At 37.9% G+C, this 13,641-nt stretch overlaps 1 protein-coding gene across 1 annotated transcript in view; it reads right to left on the minus strand.

Annotated features, from left to right (window-relative positions):
- The window catches only part of flt4 (fms related receptor tyrosine kinase 4), a 63,513-nt gene extending 49,964 nt beyond the window's left edge, over nucleotides 1–13,549 (minus strand). The window contains exon 1 of the mRNA XM_052154649.1: nucleotides 13,023–13,549. Coding sequence (XP_052010609.1) covers nucleotides 13,023–13,080 — 58 coding nt within the window. The 5' untranslated portion in view covers nucleotides 13,081–13,549. The remainder of the gene's footprint in view (nucleotides 1–13,022) is intronic.
- Nucleotides 13,550–13,641: the final 92 nt, after the last annotated feature.

The raw sequence follows: 13,641 nt of genomic DNA on the forward strand, positions 1-13,641 counted from the left end.
CTCCAAAAAAAAAAAGGATACCATGAACAATCGAAACATGTAAATTCTTCATACTGTAATCCCCATCCCCAATGTTCAAGCCAAATCTACGGCCTTGTGGTTTGGAACAACCCTTTATTTTGGCCACCTCTCCTTTTGGAATGCCCTGTGGAGGCATCATTTATGCGGTTTGGTACGTGTCAGTCTTGAACACAAAAGTATTTGCAAGAGAACGCATAGTTTATCGGGGGAATGCAAAGTTTTGTGAGGGAACGCAAAAGCATTTGCTTGTTTTTTTCCCACGCTATTCATTTTTTCCCAACCACCTTGGCACTTTAGGTGCTCCGTACTTATCAAATGAATCGTTGTAGTAAAAGTGTTTGATATCAGCAGTATGTGAGTAATAGAGTGAAAAATACGTGTCTATAAAGTCATAATCAGCCGTTGTAGTCAAGATTTTTGACGAAACATAAAACATAGATTTTGTGAGACTAGGTTGCTAAACTCTTGACATATGACAACATCCATCCATCCATCCATCCATCATCAACCACTTATCCTGTGTAGAGGGTCGCAGGGGGCTGGAGCCTATCCCAGCTAACATTGGGCGAAAGGCGGGGGACACCCTGGACAGGTCACCAGTCCATCACAGGGCCACACATAGACAGACATACACTCACACTCACACTCACCTCCACATCCACATCTAGGGCAATTTTTTTGGAGACACCAATTAACCTAGCCTGCATGTCTTTTGGATAGTGGGAGGAAGCTGGAGTACCCAGAGAGAACCCACACAGACACGGGGAGAACATGCAAACTCCACACAGAAAGGCCGGGGCAGCCAGGGTTTGAACCCACGACCTTCTTGCTGTGAGGCGACAGTGCTAACCGCTGCACCACCGTGCCGCCCTTATCATATGACAACAATTGAGCTAAATTATCCTAAAAAAACATTAAGAAAAACATTAAGAGATAAAGTTAATAGTTAAATTAAACCGAGAACTACATTAAGTTTCCTGAGCTATAAAAGAGCAACATTTTAGCAATACGTTTTTTTCCTCTGAATTCTCACAAGTTAGTTTATAAATCACAACCTCCTTATCTACAAACCAGATATATGACTCTAAGGAATTTTGAAAGCATACCATTGATATTTGTGTGGAATTATTTGCTTTAATATTTGTATAAAACCAAAACATTTTAGAACACGTTAAAGCAAAAAACGTTACACGTGTTAAGAGACATTCACACATATACTACGGCATATATAATGCAATAAATGAGTTGATATCCTCTGTATATGAGAAGTGTCCGTTAGTCTGTGGCAGTGATTCACATATGGTAAGAGATAACGAGAGTGAGAAAGAGTTCAAGTGGCTTCTCCCCTCTCTTCACAGACTAGCTGAGGAAAATGAATTTCATGCCTGTCCCTGTGACTCCACAGACATTATAACCACTAGAATTTTGCTAGACCAGTGCATTTCATATGCATTATCGATTTGTTTCAGATGCATCCGGACTCAAAAGCCCACAACAGAATTTTGTAAATATTTGATGCCGAGTCAATGACCTGTTTACAGTTCAACAAGGACATCCTGGTGGCTTTTCTGTGGTATTTTCAGCTCTGAGGATTCATTGTTGGATATGAACTGGATTATAATAATAAAACCAAAAGTGTATGTTGTATAAATGTGGAATATGAGGGATTTACTAAAGCTCACATTTATTTATTATTGAGAATGTTTACATGCACATTCTTACACTGATTATGCTTAATAAGCAACAGGATCACTCAGGAAGTCGGAATGCTGTTTCCGAAAGTTCCGGTACCCTAGATCGGCGACAGTATGCCGACTCACTGACGTGCTGCATTTCCCATCAGACATTTTTGCATCGGTTTCAGTGTGTTTTTCTTCCCATGTGGCTCGACTGGCAGCATTTTGCATCAGCAGCAGATCCGGGTTCGTATCCACATTGAAAACAGGAAGTAATCGCATCCGCTTTATCAGTGGCGAGTGTGACTCAGAGGTTTAACTTTTCCCCCTAACATTTCTTTTTACTCCACTAAAGGTTAGGTTTGGGTTTGGGTGGAGTCCATAAAATATGCATCCCACTATATTACATCCTGTACAGCTGAAAAGAACTCTTCACAACTAGCTTTTTTGACCTCTCCTTTACATAAATGGAGCTTGCACGTGCCTATACGCCCTACGACACTGGGGGCAGTGTTTTAAATTTTGGTCAGCACATACCGATTTTTGCTAAAGAAATGTCAACCTACTCCTTCCAATTTCACTGTGAGATCAGGCTGTAATAAGCCGACGATGTGTGCTGTCATGTAAACGGCATTATGCCACAAATTCTGTCGATTAAGCTTAACTTGTATTGAACCAGTATATTCCTTTAAATTTCTATTTCCTTCTAGTACAAGAACTCCATTTGGAAAAGTAAGGGCACTCAGTCACTGACCCCAACCCTTGACCCTTGACCTCGTAGTTCTCCAATGAAGATATTCCACAACTTGTGATGAGGGATATGGGTTTTTAATGGCCAATGCCGATATCAATATCTTTATCTACCCTGTTTGTGGTATACCGACAATTTTGCAACATGAATAGTTTGTGACTCGTTGTATTGCAGCAGGTTCCAGGTGAAATGAACACTAGAGGCACAAAAACAACAATTAATTTTACTCACTTTAACACAAATCATGAGTAGAACAGAGGCAGAATATTAGTCCATAAACACTTACTTTTCATACCGTTCCCCACAATGCTATCTTGTGACATCTAAACACTTCTACTATAGTGTGTATATTCAGCAATACATTTTACATTGAACAAATAGAGCAATACAATTTTGATTTAAAGGACTAGGATTCGAGTCCTGAAGAGCATGCAAGTCAACAAATGAGCCGTAAGTCTCATAGAAGCAACACAAAATTACGTGGATGCTTCAAAAATAGTTTTTATCTCATATTTGCTTTTAATAATACTAATGTTTTGGTTTAGGGTTTAGGGTAGGGAGGCCAGTTTTGTTGATTTAATACTCGAATAGCATTAGCCTTTAAACCTCATCTGTTTGGGAGAACATTTAACTTACTTTTAGCAGCACTGAGTGGACATTTTACCTCGGATCTACCACGATGCGTGTAAGGAGAAACAAAATATAATTTCGCAAAAATTTCGCTGCAGTCACGAACTTTTCATGAGATCAGGCTCTCAGAATAAAGTCTTGATCCCCTTTCAGACAAACTTTTTTTATGTTAATATGTATGTGAATAAATATATAGGCTGTTTATACAAGCTATACAGTCCATTTAGGCTTTTTGTCAAACATATTTCAAATTCTGTCTTTTTTGTGGTTTAACATTATCTATATCCATATGAATCGCTCCCTATGAAGGAGAACGATTGAGTTGCCTGCATGCTGACTGACTTGAAAAGATTTATGACAAGCATTAAGCCGCTCACAGTGTGAATGGGTCGCATCTCATCCGCAACATTTCTCATCTATTCTTCTCAGATGTGAAGATGTCATAGACAACAACAAAAAAATCAAACCTCACAGTACAAGTCTGCATTTAACTCTCCACTGCACACAGTAAAACATTTGCAAGGATGTTTGACTTGTGTAAGCACATGTTCTGCCAAAACACAGCCAGAAGACACAGTTGGACTGCACCAAGGAATGAGGCGAATCAGAGACATTTGGAAGGTATTTGATGGCAGATGCACATCGGGCTTAACGATATTAGGGCAGCATTTTGAAATCATCCAACGTAAACCGAAGAGTCAATGCTAAATTGGCATGATACAGTGAGGTTCTGTGTGCCAGATCTTTTCCATATGGATATTCATTGCTTTTCAAATGATGCTGTCAGTGTGATGTATAGCTAAAGTAATACATAAGCAGTTAGAGAGGGTTAACCCTTAGGCAGAGACAGATGAGGGGGCACATACTGTATCACTTGTTTGTAATTCAGAGCACAGAACTGAGACAGATACTGGTTTGTAGCCTTCAGACATCTGTTTACTGTCCTTTCACTGTTGGGTATAGAAAGACAATTTAGGGGCATATTTTTGATTACTTAAAATCTTACAAAATGTAAATTCTTCAAACTGTTTAATCTATTTTAAAATAATTTACTCCCTCATATTGTTCCAAACCATTATGACTTTCTTTACTCCTTGGAACATAAAAGGTGCCTGAGTCTCCTGAGTCTTTACATATTACCTAATATCTCCTTTTGAGTTCCATGAAAGAAACAAAGTTATATAGGTTTAAAACAACATGAGGGGGAGAAAATGATGACAAAGGGATCCTTTTGGGGTGAACTATTCCTTTGGTCTTGTCATTCTTGACCAGCACAATTCTAATCAAGCTACAGGTTTGTAATTTGCACAAGATTCTGCTTCCTGATTAAAGTAAGCTCTGGCGCATCCATTTGTGACAGTTAACCAACTCTGAAGGCAAGTTGTTGGATATTTTGGGAAGTAGTTTGCCTGTGGAAAACAGATAAATCATGCACTCAGGATCCTGATCGTTATTCTCTGGGGATATATTACAATGCAAAATAAGGCCTTCAAAGGTAGTCGTGTGACAAAAGTCTTTTCCCTTTTGCTATGTGGGCGGAAACATGGAGCCTTTGATAGGCATTTAAAATTTCCTGTTTTCATGCTTGAGTTTTAATTTCACAATTTAATTTAGGGAGAGCTGGTATCTGTCCGTCTGTCTGTCTGTCTGTCTGTCTGTCTATCTATCTATCTGTCTGTCTGTCTGTTTATCTATCTATCTATCTATCTATCTATCTATCTATCTATCTATCAACTATGTCTGTCTGTCTGTCTAGCTATCTATCTATCAACTATATCTGTCTGTCTGTCTGTCTAGCTATCTATCTATCAACTATTTCTGTCTGTCTGTCTGTCTGTCTGTCTGTCTGTCTATCTATCTATCTATCTATCTATCAACTATATCTGTCTGTCTGTCTATCTATCTATCTATCTATCTATCTATCTATCTATCTATCTATCTATCTATCTATCTATCTATCTATCTATCAACTATATCTGTCTGTCTGTCTATCTATCTATCTATCTATCTATCTATCTATCTATCTATCTATCAACTATGTCTGTCTGTCTGTATGTCTGTCTGTCTATCAACTATGTCTGTCTGTCTGTCCAGCTATGTCTGTCTGTCTGTCTGTCTGTCTATCTAATTATCTATCTATCTATCTATCTATCTATCTATCTATCTATCTATCTATCTATCTATCTATCTATCTATCTATCTATCTATCATTCTAACTATATCTGTCTGTCTGTCTGTCTGTCTATCTATCTATCAACTATGTCTGTCTGTCTGTCTGTCTAGCTATCTATCTATCTATCAACTATATATGTCTGTCTGTCTGTCTATCAAATTATCTATCTATCTATCTATCTATCTATCTAACTATATCTGTCTGTCTGTCTATCTATCTATGAAATGTATCTGTCTGTCTATCTATCTATATCTGTCTGTCTGTTTGTCTGTCTATCTATCTATCTATCTATAAACCCCTAAGGAGTTCAGATCCCATCATTTCAGTCAGACAGTGGAGCTCAGGGCCTGAAAATAACTGTATGTCCGGCCTACAACCAGAGGGCAGCGGGGCCATGGAACAGACCTCCTCCCTGGACTGAGGAGTCAGCATCCCTTGGTTCACCATAGATGACTTTGGTCAAGCCTCAGGAGGGGATATGCATGCACATAAAAATACTCAAGGCCAGGGATGCACTTCAATTCCACTGTCAGCCATGTGGAGAGGATGAGATCCGAAATTGCATCTATATGTGCATTAATGCATGTCTATCTGCCTACTTGAGGTCTTCCTATTTCCTGGCTAGGGTTTGGGGTGAGGTCAGGATGTTGTAGGAGGGACAGGGGGAGACATCTGTGTGGGTTTCCTACATGTTGCTTTCTCACCCCTTACTAATATTTCCTGTACCTGTGCCGCATGCCAACAGGACGTTGTCTTCTTTCCATTGCAATGTCTTATTTTCTGTCTGCACTGTTATTCACAAATGAGATATATGGGAATATTCTTTTCCACTAATAATTAAAATTATCGTTCACCCAGAAATATAAATTCTGTCTCATTTATTCACCCTGATGTTGTTCCAAACCTGTATGACTTTTTTTTCCTCTGTGGAAAACAAAAGATGTTAGGCAGAATGTTTGCCTCAGTCACTTTTTTCCAGTCAAAGAAAGTGAATGGCGACTGCAGTTAACATTATGCCTAAAATTGTATTCCATGTGTAGAAAGAAAGCCATACAGATTTTGAATGTAATGATATGACAGGATTTCCATTTTTGCTTGAAGTATTTATTTTAGGTTGTGGATATGAAATTGGGCCAAGGAGACGCTGACAATTTCCACAGGCCCTTTCTCATTAACCCTTACTGACCTCCAGTGACAGGCCATGCCATATCACTGACCAGAGAAACCTAACACTTGTTACGACTCATACAGCACTATGAAATATTGCCATAGGCCATGGCGCTCACTCCAATTATGGCTACTCTGTGCTTAAACCAATGAGCTTCAAATTGTTCTCTACTGAGGTCCCTTAAGGAGGGTCTCAATTTAAATTGAAAACACAGTATATAATCTGATGACATGCCCTTTAATTTGAAACCTATAAACAGACTGGAGATTTGTGCTATATAATAAGTGATATAACAGAACTGATTGCATGAGGGAATTATGAAATAGGAAAATTATCTGTTCTTTACCATCGAAATGTGATATTACTGGAAAATGGCTTTGATTTGTTCTTTTTTTTAAAACAATTTTACTTTAAGTATTGATTTTTTTATGAAACATAATCAGTCAGATCCAGCAGTGCTGTAATAAGTGACAAACCAAAGCAATTCATATTGTGCTATTTCTTTTCTAAGCAATCAGACAAAAAAATCACAAACATTTAAAATCCTTTACTTTGAAAAAGGGACACAAATTGAATGGTCAAATTTAATTCAGAATTACTCAAGACAGAACATCTTAGAAACATCCAAGCAACTACCCAGAACACCCTAGAAACCATTCAGAGCACCCCAGCAATGGTTTAGCAAATCTTGCAAAGTTGTCTGATGAATTTCACCTCTAATCAAAAATTGTTTTTAATGCTCCCACAGCCAGAAAAATTAAAACATTCAAACCCCCACCTCTATATACAGTAAGACATCTGTGCAGTACGTCTCAAGCTGTTTTGAATCACCAGAATGGTAATGTGAAACACATTGCTATGAGTGAGATCTTGACATATGGACAGTAAAGTCTTAAAGACAGTAAAGACAGTAAAGTCTACACTGTGATACATTTGGAGTGAAATGAAGTGGTGAGAGAGTCACTTCAGTGGTAATTCAGACATTTTTATGCATACATGTAAGCAATACACCTTCACAGCATCAGACACCAGTCATATTTCATTTGGTGAACATTGTGCTGAGTTGATGATTAGATATTTGCTCCACCAAACTAGTAATGGGGTTTAATCAGCCGAATCTCAAGACTAATCAATTTCCATTACACGAAGACACTGCAGATGCAGTCTTGAAATCAACTAACACACTTCTATGTTGTCTGTTTTCAGAGAACAAACCAGCTCAACAGTAAATTGCAGCCTAGTTGTTGTAGACCCACCTACATTTAAACACTTATTCCAACATGATTAGCTTCCATGGTAGCTCACCTCATAGGGTGTTGGACTTTGAACTTTGGACTGAGGTTTGAGACCAGTCAAGCACATGAGATGATAGTTTCATAAAAGTGAAAGAAATGACGTGGTTGCTTTAGAAAATGTGCTTTTCGTGTCACATTTGTTTATAGGACACTTTCGGTTAGGTTTAGGTGTCAGTTTAGGGTAAAGATGTCTGTTTTATACACCTCTCATTTGCTTTGAGGACACTATTGGTTAGGCTTAGGTTATAGTTTTAGGTTAGGGAGGTACATTTTACTCATTAATACCTCCATAAAAAATTCACCTTTAAAACCTCACTGATTATGACACCATTTCACTCACTTTTGGAGCACCTCTCTGGACATTTTGCTGGAAAAATGCAGCGAAACGTATAATGAAGCATTTTAGTTTTGCAAAAATGTTGGCTCATTAACATAATTTTCATGAGGTCAGACTGGCTAAATTGGATATCAATCATATATGAGTGGTGTTTGCCCATGCTACCCTGGCTGCCACAACCTAAGTGGCAGCCAGGGCATTGCGAGGTGGTTGGTAAGGTATTCTGGGTGGTTTCTAGTTGGTTGCTAACAAGCACAAGTGCTATGATATTCTGGTCCTATGACTCAAGCTTTAACTAGTTATGCTTGCCTTAGCAAGCCCCACTAATAAACAAATTCCAGTCTTTAAATCAACAAAGAAATATGTTGCAGAACTAAACTTAAACGAAATGCTTCTACTCTACAGAAAGCTGATGTTGAATCAGTGTTGTTTAAAAGAGATTTTATCCAAAAGGTTTGGACTTTAATGCAAGCACAGCGTTTGTTACAACAACGCAGGCAAACACTCGGGTCACCAAGCTGCCATGTGGTTTTCATTTGTGCAATGTTTTTACGCAGACATATATGAGTGGTTTTCCTATAGCTGTGGATTCATAGCATTGAAAGAGCCTACCCTTCTGCCAAAGCATTTACCCTGGGTGCTGCTGTTTGATGTGTAACCTGGCAACACACTAGAAAAATGAGTTTTCCCTCGACCTTCCTGAATCTAACTAAATGACACCTGCACTGACTGAGCTTATGGGTTCCTCTTTATTTGGAATATCAAAGCAAAGAAAACTTGCTAATGTACTGCTGTACCAAAGCACATTCCCAGAGAAGCAGGGATTTTGGAGGCCTGTGCAGAGAAAAGAAGTTTTTTGTTGTCTTAAACAACTCTCTTATATTATGATTGGCTGATAGCAATCCTCCTGACTGAGGGTCTGATATCAGAGGTGTTCTGTTGGAATAAATGTGTGTACATAAGAAATACCACTGTAAAAATATGCAGGATATCGATAACGGAAAACACAAGGAAAATTTATAAAGATTAAGTAAAAATAAAAACATGAATTTGCCCATTTGTAAGTATTAGGCACAAAAAGAAAGACAGCAATCCTTGCAATCTGGCTTTTTAAAAATAATAGTTATACATAACATTAAATTAATATACAGGGCATTACAAATGTGTATATTCCAATTAAACTCACCAACATTATGAATTGCAGCCAGTGGTGGCATTATACTAGCATTACTGCCAAAGCAATTAACCACCTCCATTAACCTGTAAGAATAAAGACAAGGCTCCCTATATACAGTTGAAGTCAGAAGTTTACATGCACTAAGGTTGAAGTCATAAAACTAATTTTTTTAACCATGTCGTTTAGGACATCTACTTTGTGCATGATATGAGTAATTTTTTCCAACATTTGTTTACAGACAGATTGTTTCACTTTTAATTGACTATATCACAATTCCAGTGGGTCAAAGTTTACATACACTAAGTTAACTGTGCCAATAAAGAGCTTGGAAAATTCTTGAAAATTATGTCAAACCTTTAGACAATTAGCCAATTAGCTTCTGATAGTAGGTGTACTGAATTTGAGGTGTACCTGTAGATGTATTTTAAGGCCTACCTTCAAATTCAGTGCCTCTTTGCTTGACATCATGGGGAAATCAAAAGAAATCAGCCAAGACATCAGAAAAGAAATTGTGGATCTCCACAAGTCTGGTTCATCCTTGGGAGCAATTTCCAAATGCCTGAATTTACCACGTTCATCTGTACAAACAATAGTACGCAAGTATAAACACCATGGGACCACGCAGCCATCATACCGCTCAGGAAGGACACGCATTCTGTCTCCTAGAGATGAATGTAGTTTGGTGCTAAAAATGCAAATCAATCCCAGAACAACAGCAAAGGACCTTGTGAAGATGCTAGAGGAAACGGGTAGACAAGTATCTATATCCACAGTAAAAGGAGCCCTATATCGACATGACCTGAAAGGCTGCTCAGCAAGGATGAAGCCACTGCTCCAAAACCACCATAAAAAAGCCAGACTACAGTTCGCAAGTGCACATGGAGAACTTTTTGGAGAAATATCCTCTGGTCTGATGAAACAGAAATGTAATTTTTTGGCCATAATGACCATTGTTATGTTTGGAGAATTAAGGGTGATGCTTGCAAGCCGAAGAACACCATCCCAACCGTGAAGCATGGGATATGGCAGCATCATGTTGTGGGGTGCTTTGCTGCAGGGGGAACTGGTGCACTTCACAAAATAGATAGCATCATGAGGAAGGAATGTTATGTGGCTATATTGAAGCAACATCTCAAGAAATCAGACAGGAAGTTAAAGCTTGGTCGATATGGGTCTTCCAAATGGACAATGACTCCAAGCATACCTCCAAAGTTGTGGCAAAATGGCTAAAGGACAACAAAGTCAAGGTATTGGAGTGGCCATCACAAAGACCTGAACTCAGTCCGATGGAACATTTGTGGGCAGAACTGAAAAAGTATGTGTGAGCAAGGAGGCCAACAAACCTGACTCCTGAGGAATGGGACAAAATTCCAGCTTCTTATTGTGAGAAGCTTGTGGAAGGCTACTCAAAACGTTTGACCCAAGAAAAACAATTTAAAGGCAATGATACCAAATACTAACAAAGTGTATGTAAACTTCTGACCCACTGGGAATGTGATTAAAGTAATAAAAGCTGAAATAAATCTAGTTCGGTAAAGTTGGAAATATAAGCGAAACGTTGTTAAAACACAAACAACGCCTCTTTCCAAACATAGTAAGGTAGACAACCAGCTACAACCTACTTTTCATCAAAACGAGCTGTCCTCTGAGCTGGACAAATAACATTAGGTCTCTACGTGCAGCTGGAGTTTGTAGGGACCGTCTACAAAGAGCAATCAAAAGTGATACCAAAAAATATTCAATAATTTCACTCTTACAAAGTGCAGTGTTACCGAGTGGTCTCCAGTTGGTTATACTACAAAACTTAGTTTGGAAAAATATGAATGGGGGAATTTTATTGGGGAAAATATTCAATAACTTCACTCTTATACTACATTGTAGTGTCACCAAAATCACTTAACACATCAATGGTCTACTGTTGGTTATACTACAACACTTAGTTTGGAAAAATATGATTTGGCATAATTTTGGGGAATTTTATTGTGAAAAATATTCAGTAACTTCACTCTTATACATTGTAGTGTCACTAAAATCAGTTCACACGTCAGTGGTCTGTTGGTTATAGCTACTACAAAGCTTAGTTTGGAAAAATTTGCTTTTGCATTATTTTGGGGAATGTTTATTGTGAAAAATATGCAATAACATCTCTTATTCAGTGTAGTACCATCAAAATCACTTCACATATCAGTGGTCTCCCAATATTATTTATATTTATATGATCCCAAAGTGTTTAAGTATAACCAACAGGACATCACTGATGTGCGAAGTGATTTTGGTGACACTACACTGCATAAGAGTAAAGTTAATTGAATATTATTCCCAATAAAAATTCCCCTAATAATACAAAAGCACATGTGTGAACTGAATTTAATTGCTACACTGCTATAAGAGTAAAGTTATTTAATATTTTTTGTAATAAAAATTCCCAAAAATTATCCAAAAGCACATTTTTCCTAACTAAATGTCGTAGTATCACAAACAGGAGACATTGATGTGTGAAGGTGACACTACACATCGTAAGAGTGAAATTATTTAATATTTTTGTAATATCACTTTTCGGTATTTGTAGACGTCCCTGTGCACTCGTCTCACAGCCATTGCACGAAGAGACCAATGTTATTTGTGCAGCTGGGAGGACAGCTCGTTTTGATGATAATTAGGTTGTAGCTCGTTGTCTTCCTTACTACGTTTGGAAAGAGACGTCGTTTGTGTTTTAACAACGTTTCGCTTATAAGTTGTTGATCCGTTGAATCTGTGAATATATTTTCAACTTTACCGAACTAGTAAATAATTGTCTCTATTATTATTCTGGCATTTCACATTCTTAAAATAAAGTAGGGATCCTAACTGACCTGAGTAAGGGGATGTTTTCTACAATTAAATGTCAGGAATTGTGAAAAACTGAGTTAAATGTATTTGGTTTCAACTGTATCTCATGCACTTTTGGAAATAAAAAAACTGCAGACTTTGCTTTGTTTGTCCATGTGAGTAAGGGCAACAGATGCATTCAAAATGTATTGTTTAGGCACAATAAATGATGCATATTTGCATTATATATAGTTTAATGGTCAATTAAAAAAAGTCACACTTTACTGATAAAGATCAACAAAGTAGCATACATTTTCAAAATTTCAGCTTTGATGTTACCGTTCCACTATAAATCAGATCTGCTCAATATTCAAATTAGTTTATGTGATAACAACTACAATGGTAAAGTAGCTTACTGTAGAAGTTTCTAAATTATTTTTGGGAATTATTCACCCATAAATAATTCATACAAATATTTCACATTAAAACTCATAATGGTTATCAAAACTTTTATCACACATGATAAACTTTTGCAGGGGTAATTCATGAGAACTAATCAAACATATTTGTGTAACATTATAGAGGAGTCAATTTTCAACTAAATTAATTTTTAAAATTCTAACACTACACTGCATGATTAGACCGCGACAATCAAAGAACTTTTCGCGCGCTTTGCGGTGTTGACAGCTTCGTTGATAGTGCGAACGTTCTAGTTCTGTTTGTCAGGTTCTGTTAAAATGTGAGCGTTCAATATTTGCCGCGTTCTTTCATAAAGTGAGCATTCAGCATTCGCCCTGTATGTTTAAGTATAATAAGAGCGATGTATTTTGATGTGTTTAAAAACGCGCTCTCGTTCTTTTCACCGAACTTTTCGCGCGCTTGCAGTGTTTCGTTGATAAAGTTGGGAACGTTTAAATTTTGCCGCGTTCTATAACGGGAGCGTTCCAATGTCGATGTGGCGTAGGCTAATGAAAACGCGCTCTCACCTGAGAAAAAGGCAATCCCATTCCAAATCCGACAGAAAAGCGTAAAATCTCTCTTCATTTCCAGGTTTCCAGTCCTCCGGGGTTTTAGATATTCTAACAAACTGGCTTGTGTTCCGATGTCATTTAATAAAGCGAGCAGAAGAACTTCAGATTCAGGTGAAAAACAGAGAAGTCTCCTCGAGAAGATGTGCCACAGGACGCGATGAATAAAACTCTTTTTTTTTCTGTTGAAAAGAGAATCCTGAAGTTCTGAATGGATTTACATTCATTTCCTTTCCCCCCTGACTCACTCATATGCCTCCTTTCGTTCATAAAACGCATGTGTCCTCCTCTGAGATAATACTATTGCTCCCCCAGTCTGAAGTGTCACACACACCATGATAAGCGTCTGGCCCACTCACAGTACATTTGCACACAGCTAATAGATCCCCCTGAGAGCCAGCAATCAAACTGTGCCCACTACAGTGGACATGTGTTTTGTGTTAATATCTCCGAGACCATGTCTGCCACTGGTTGAAATCTTAAGAAAGCATCCTGAAGTTTTTGGAGGTCTCTAAATAATTGTCTTTTTTGCTGGGTCTCAGCTTTAGAATTCTACTTAAAATAGATCCAGAATAGC

Source organism: Xyrauchen texanus, chromosome 23 (assembly GCF_025860055.1).
Source record: "Xyrauchen texanus isolate HMW12.3.18 chromosome 23, RBS_HiC_50CHRs, whole genome shotgun sequence".
Taxonomy (NCBI): domain Eukaryota; kingdom Metazoa; phylum Chordata; class Actinopteri; order Cypriniformes; family Catostomidae; genus Xyrauchen; species Xyrauchen texanus.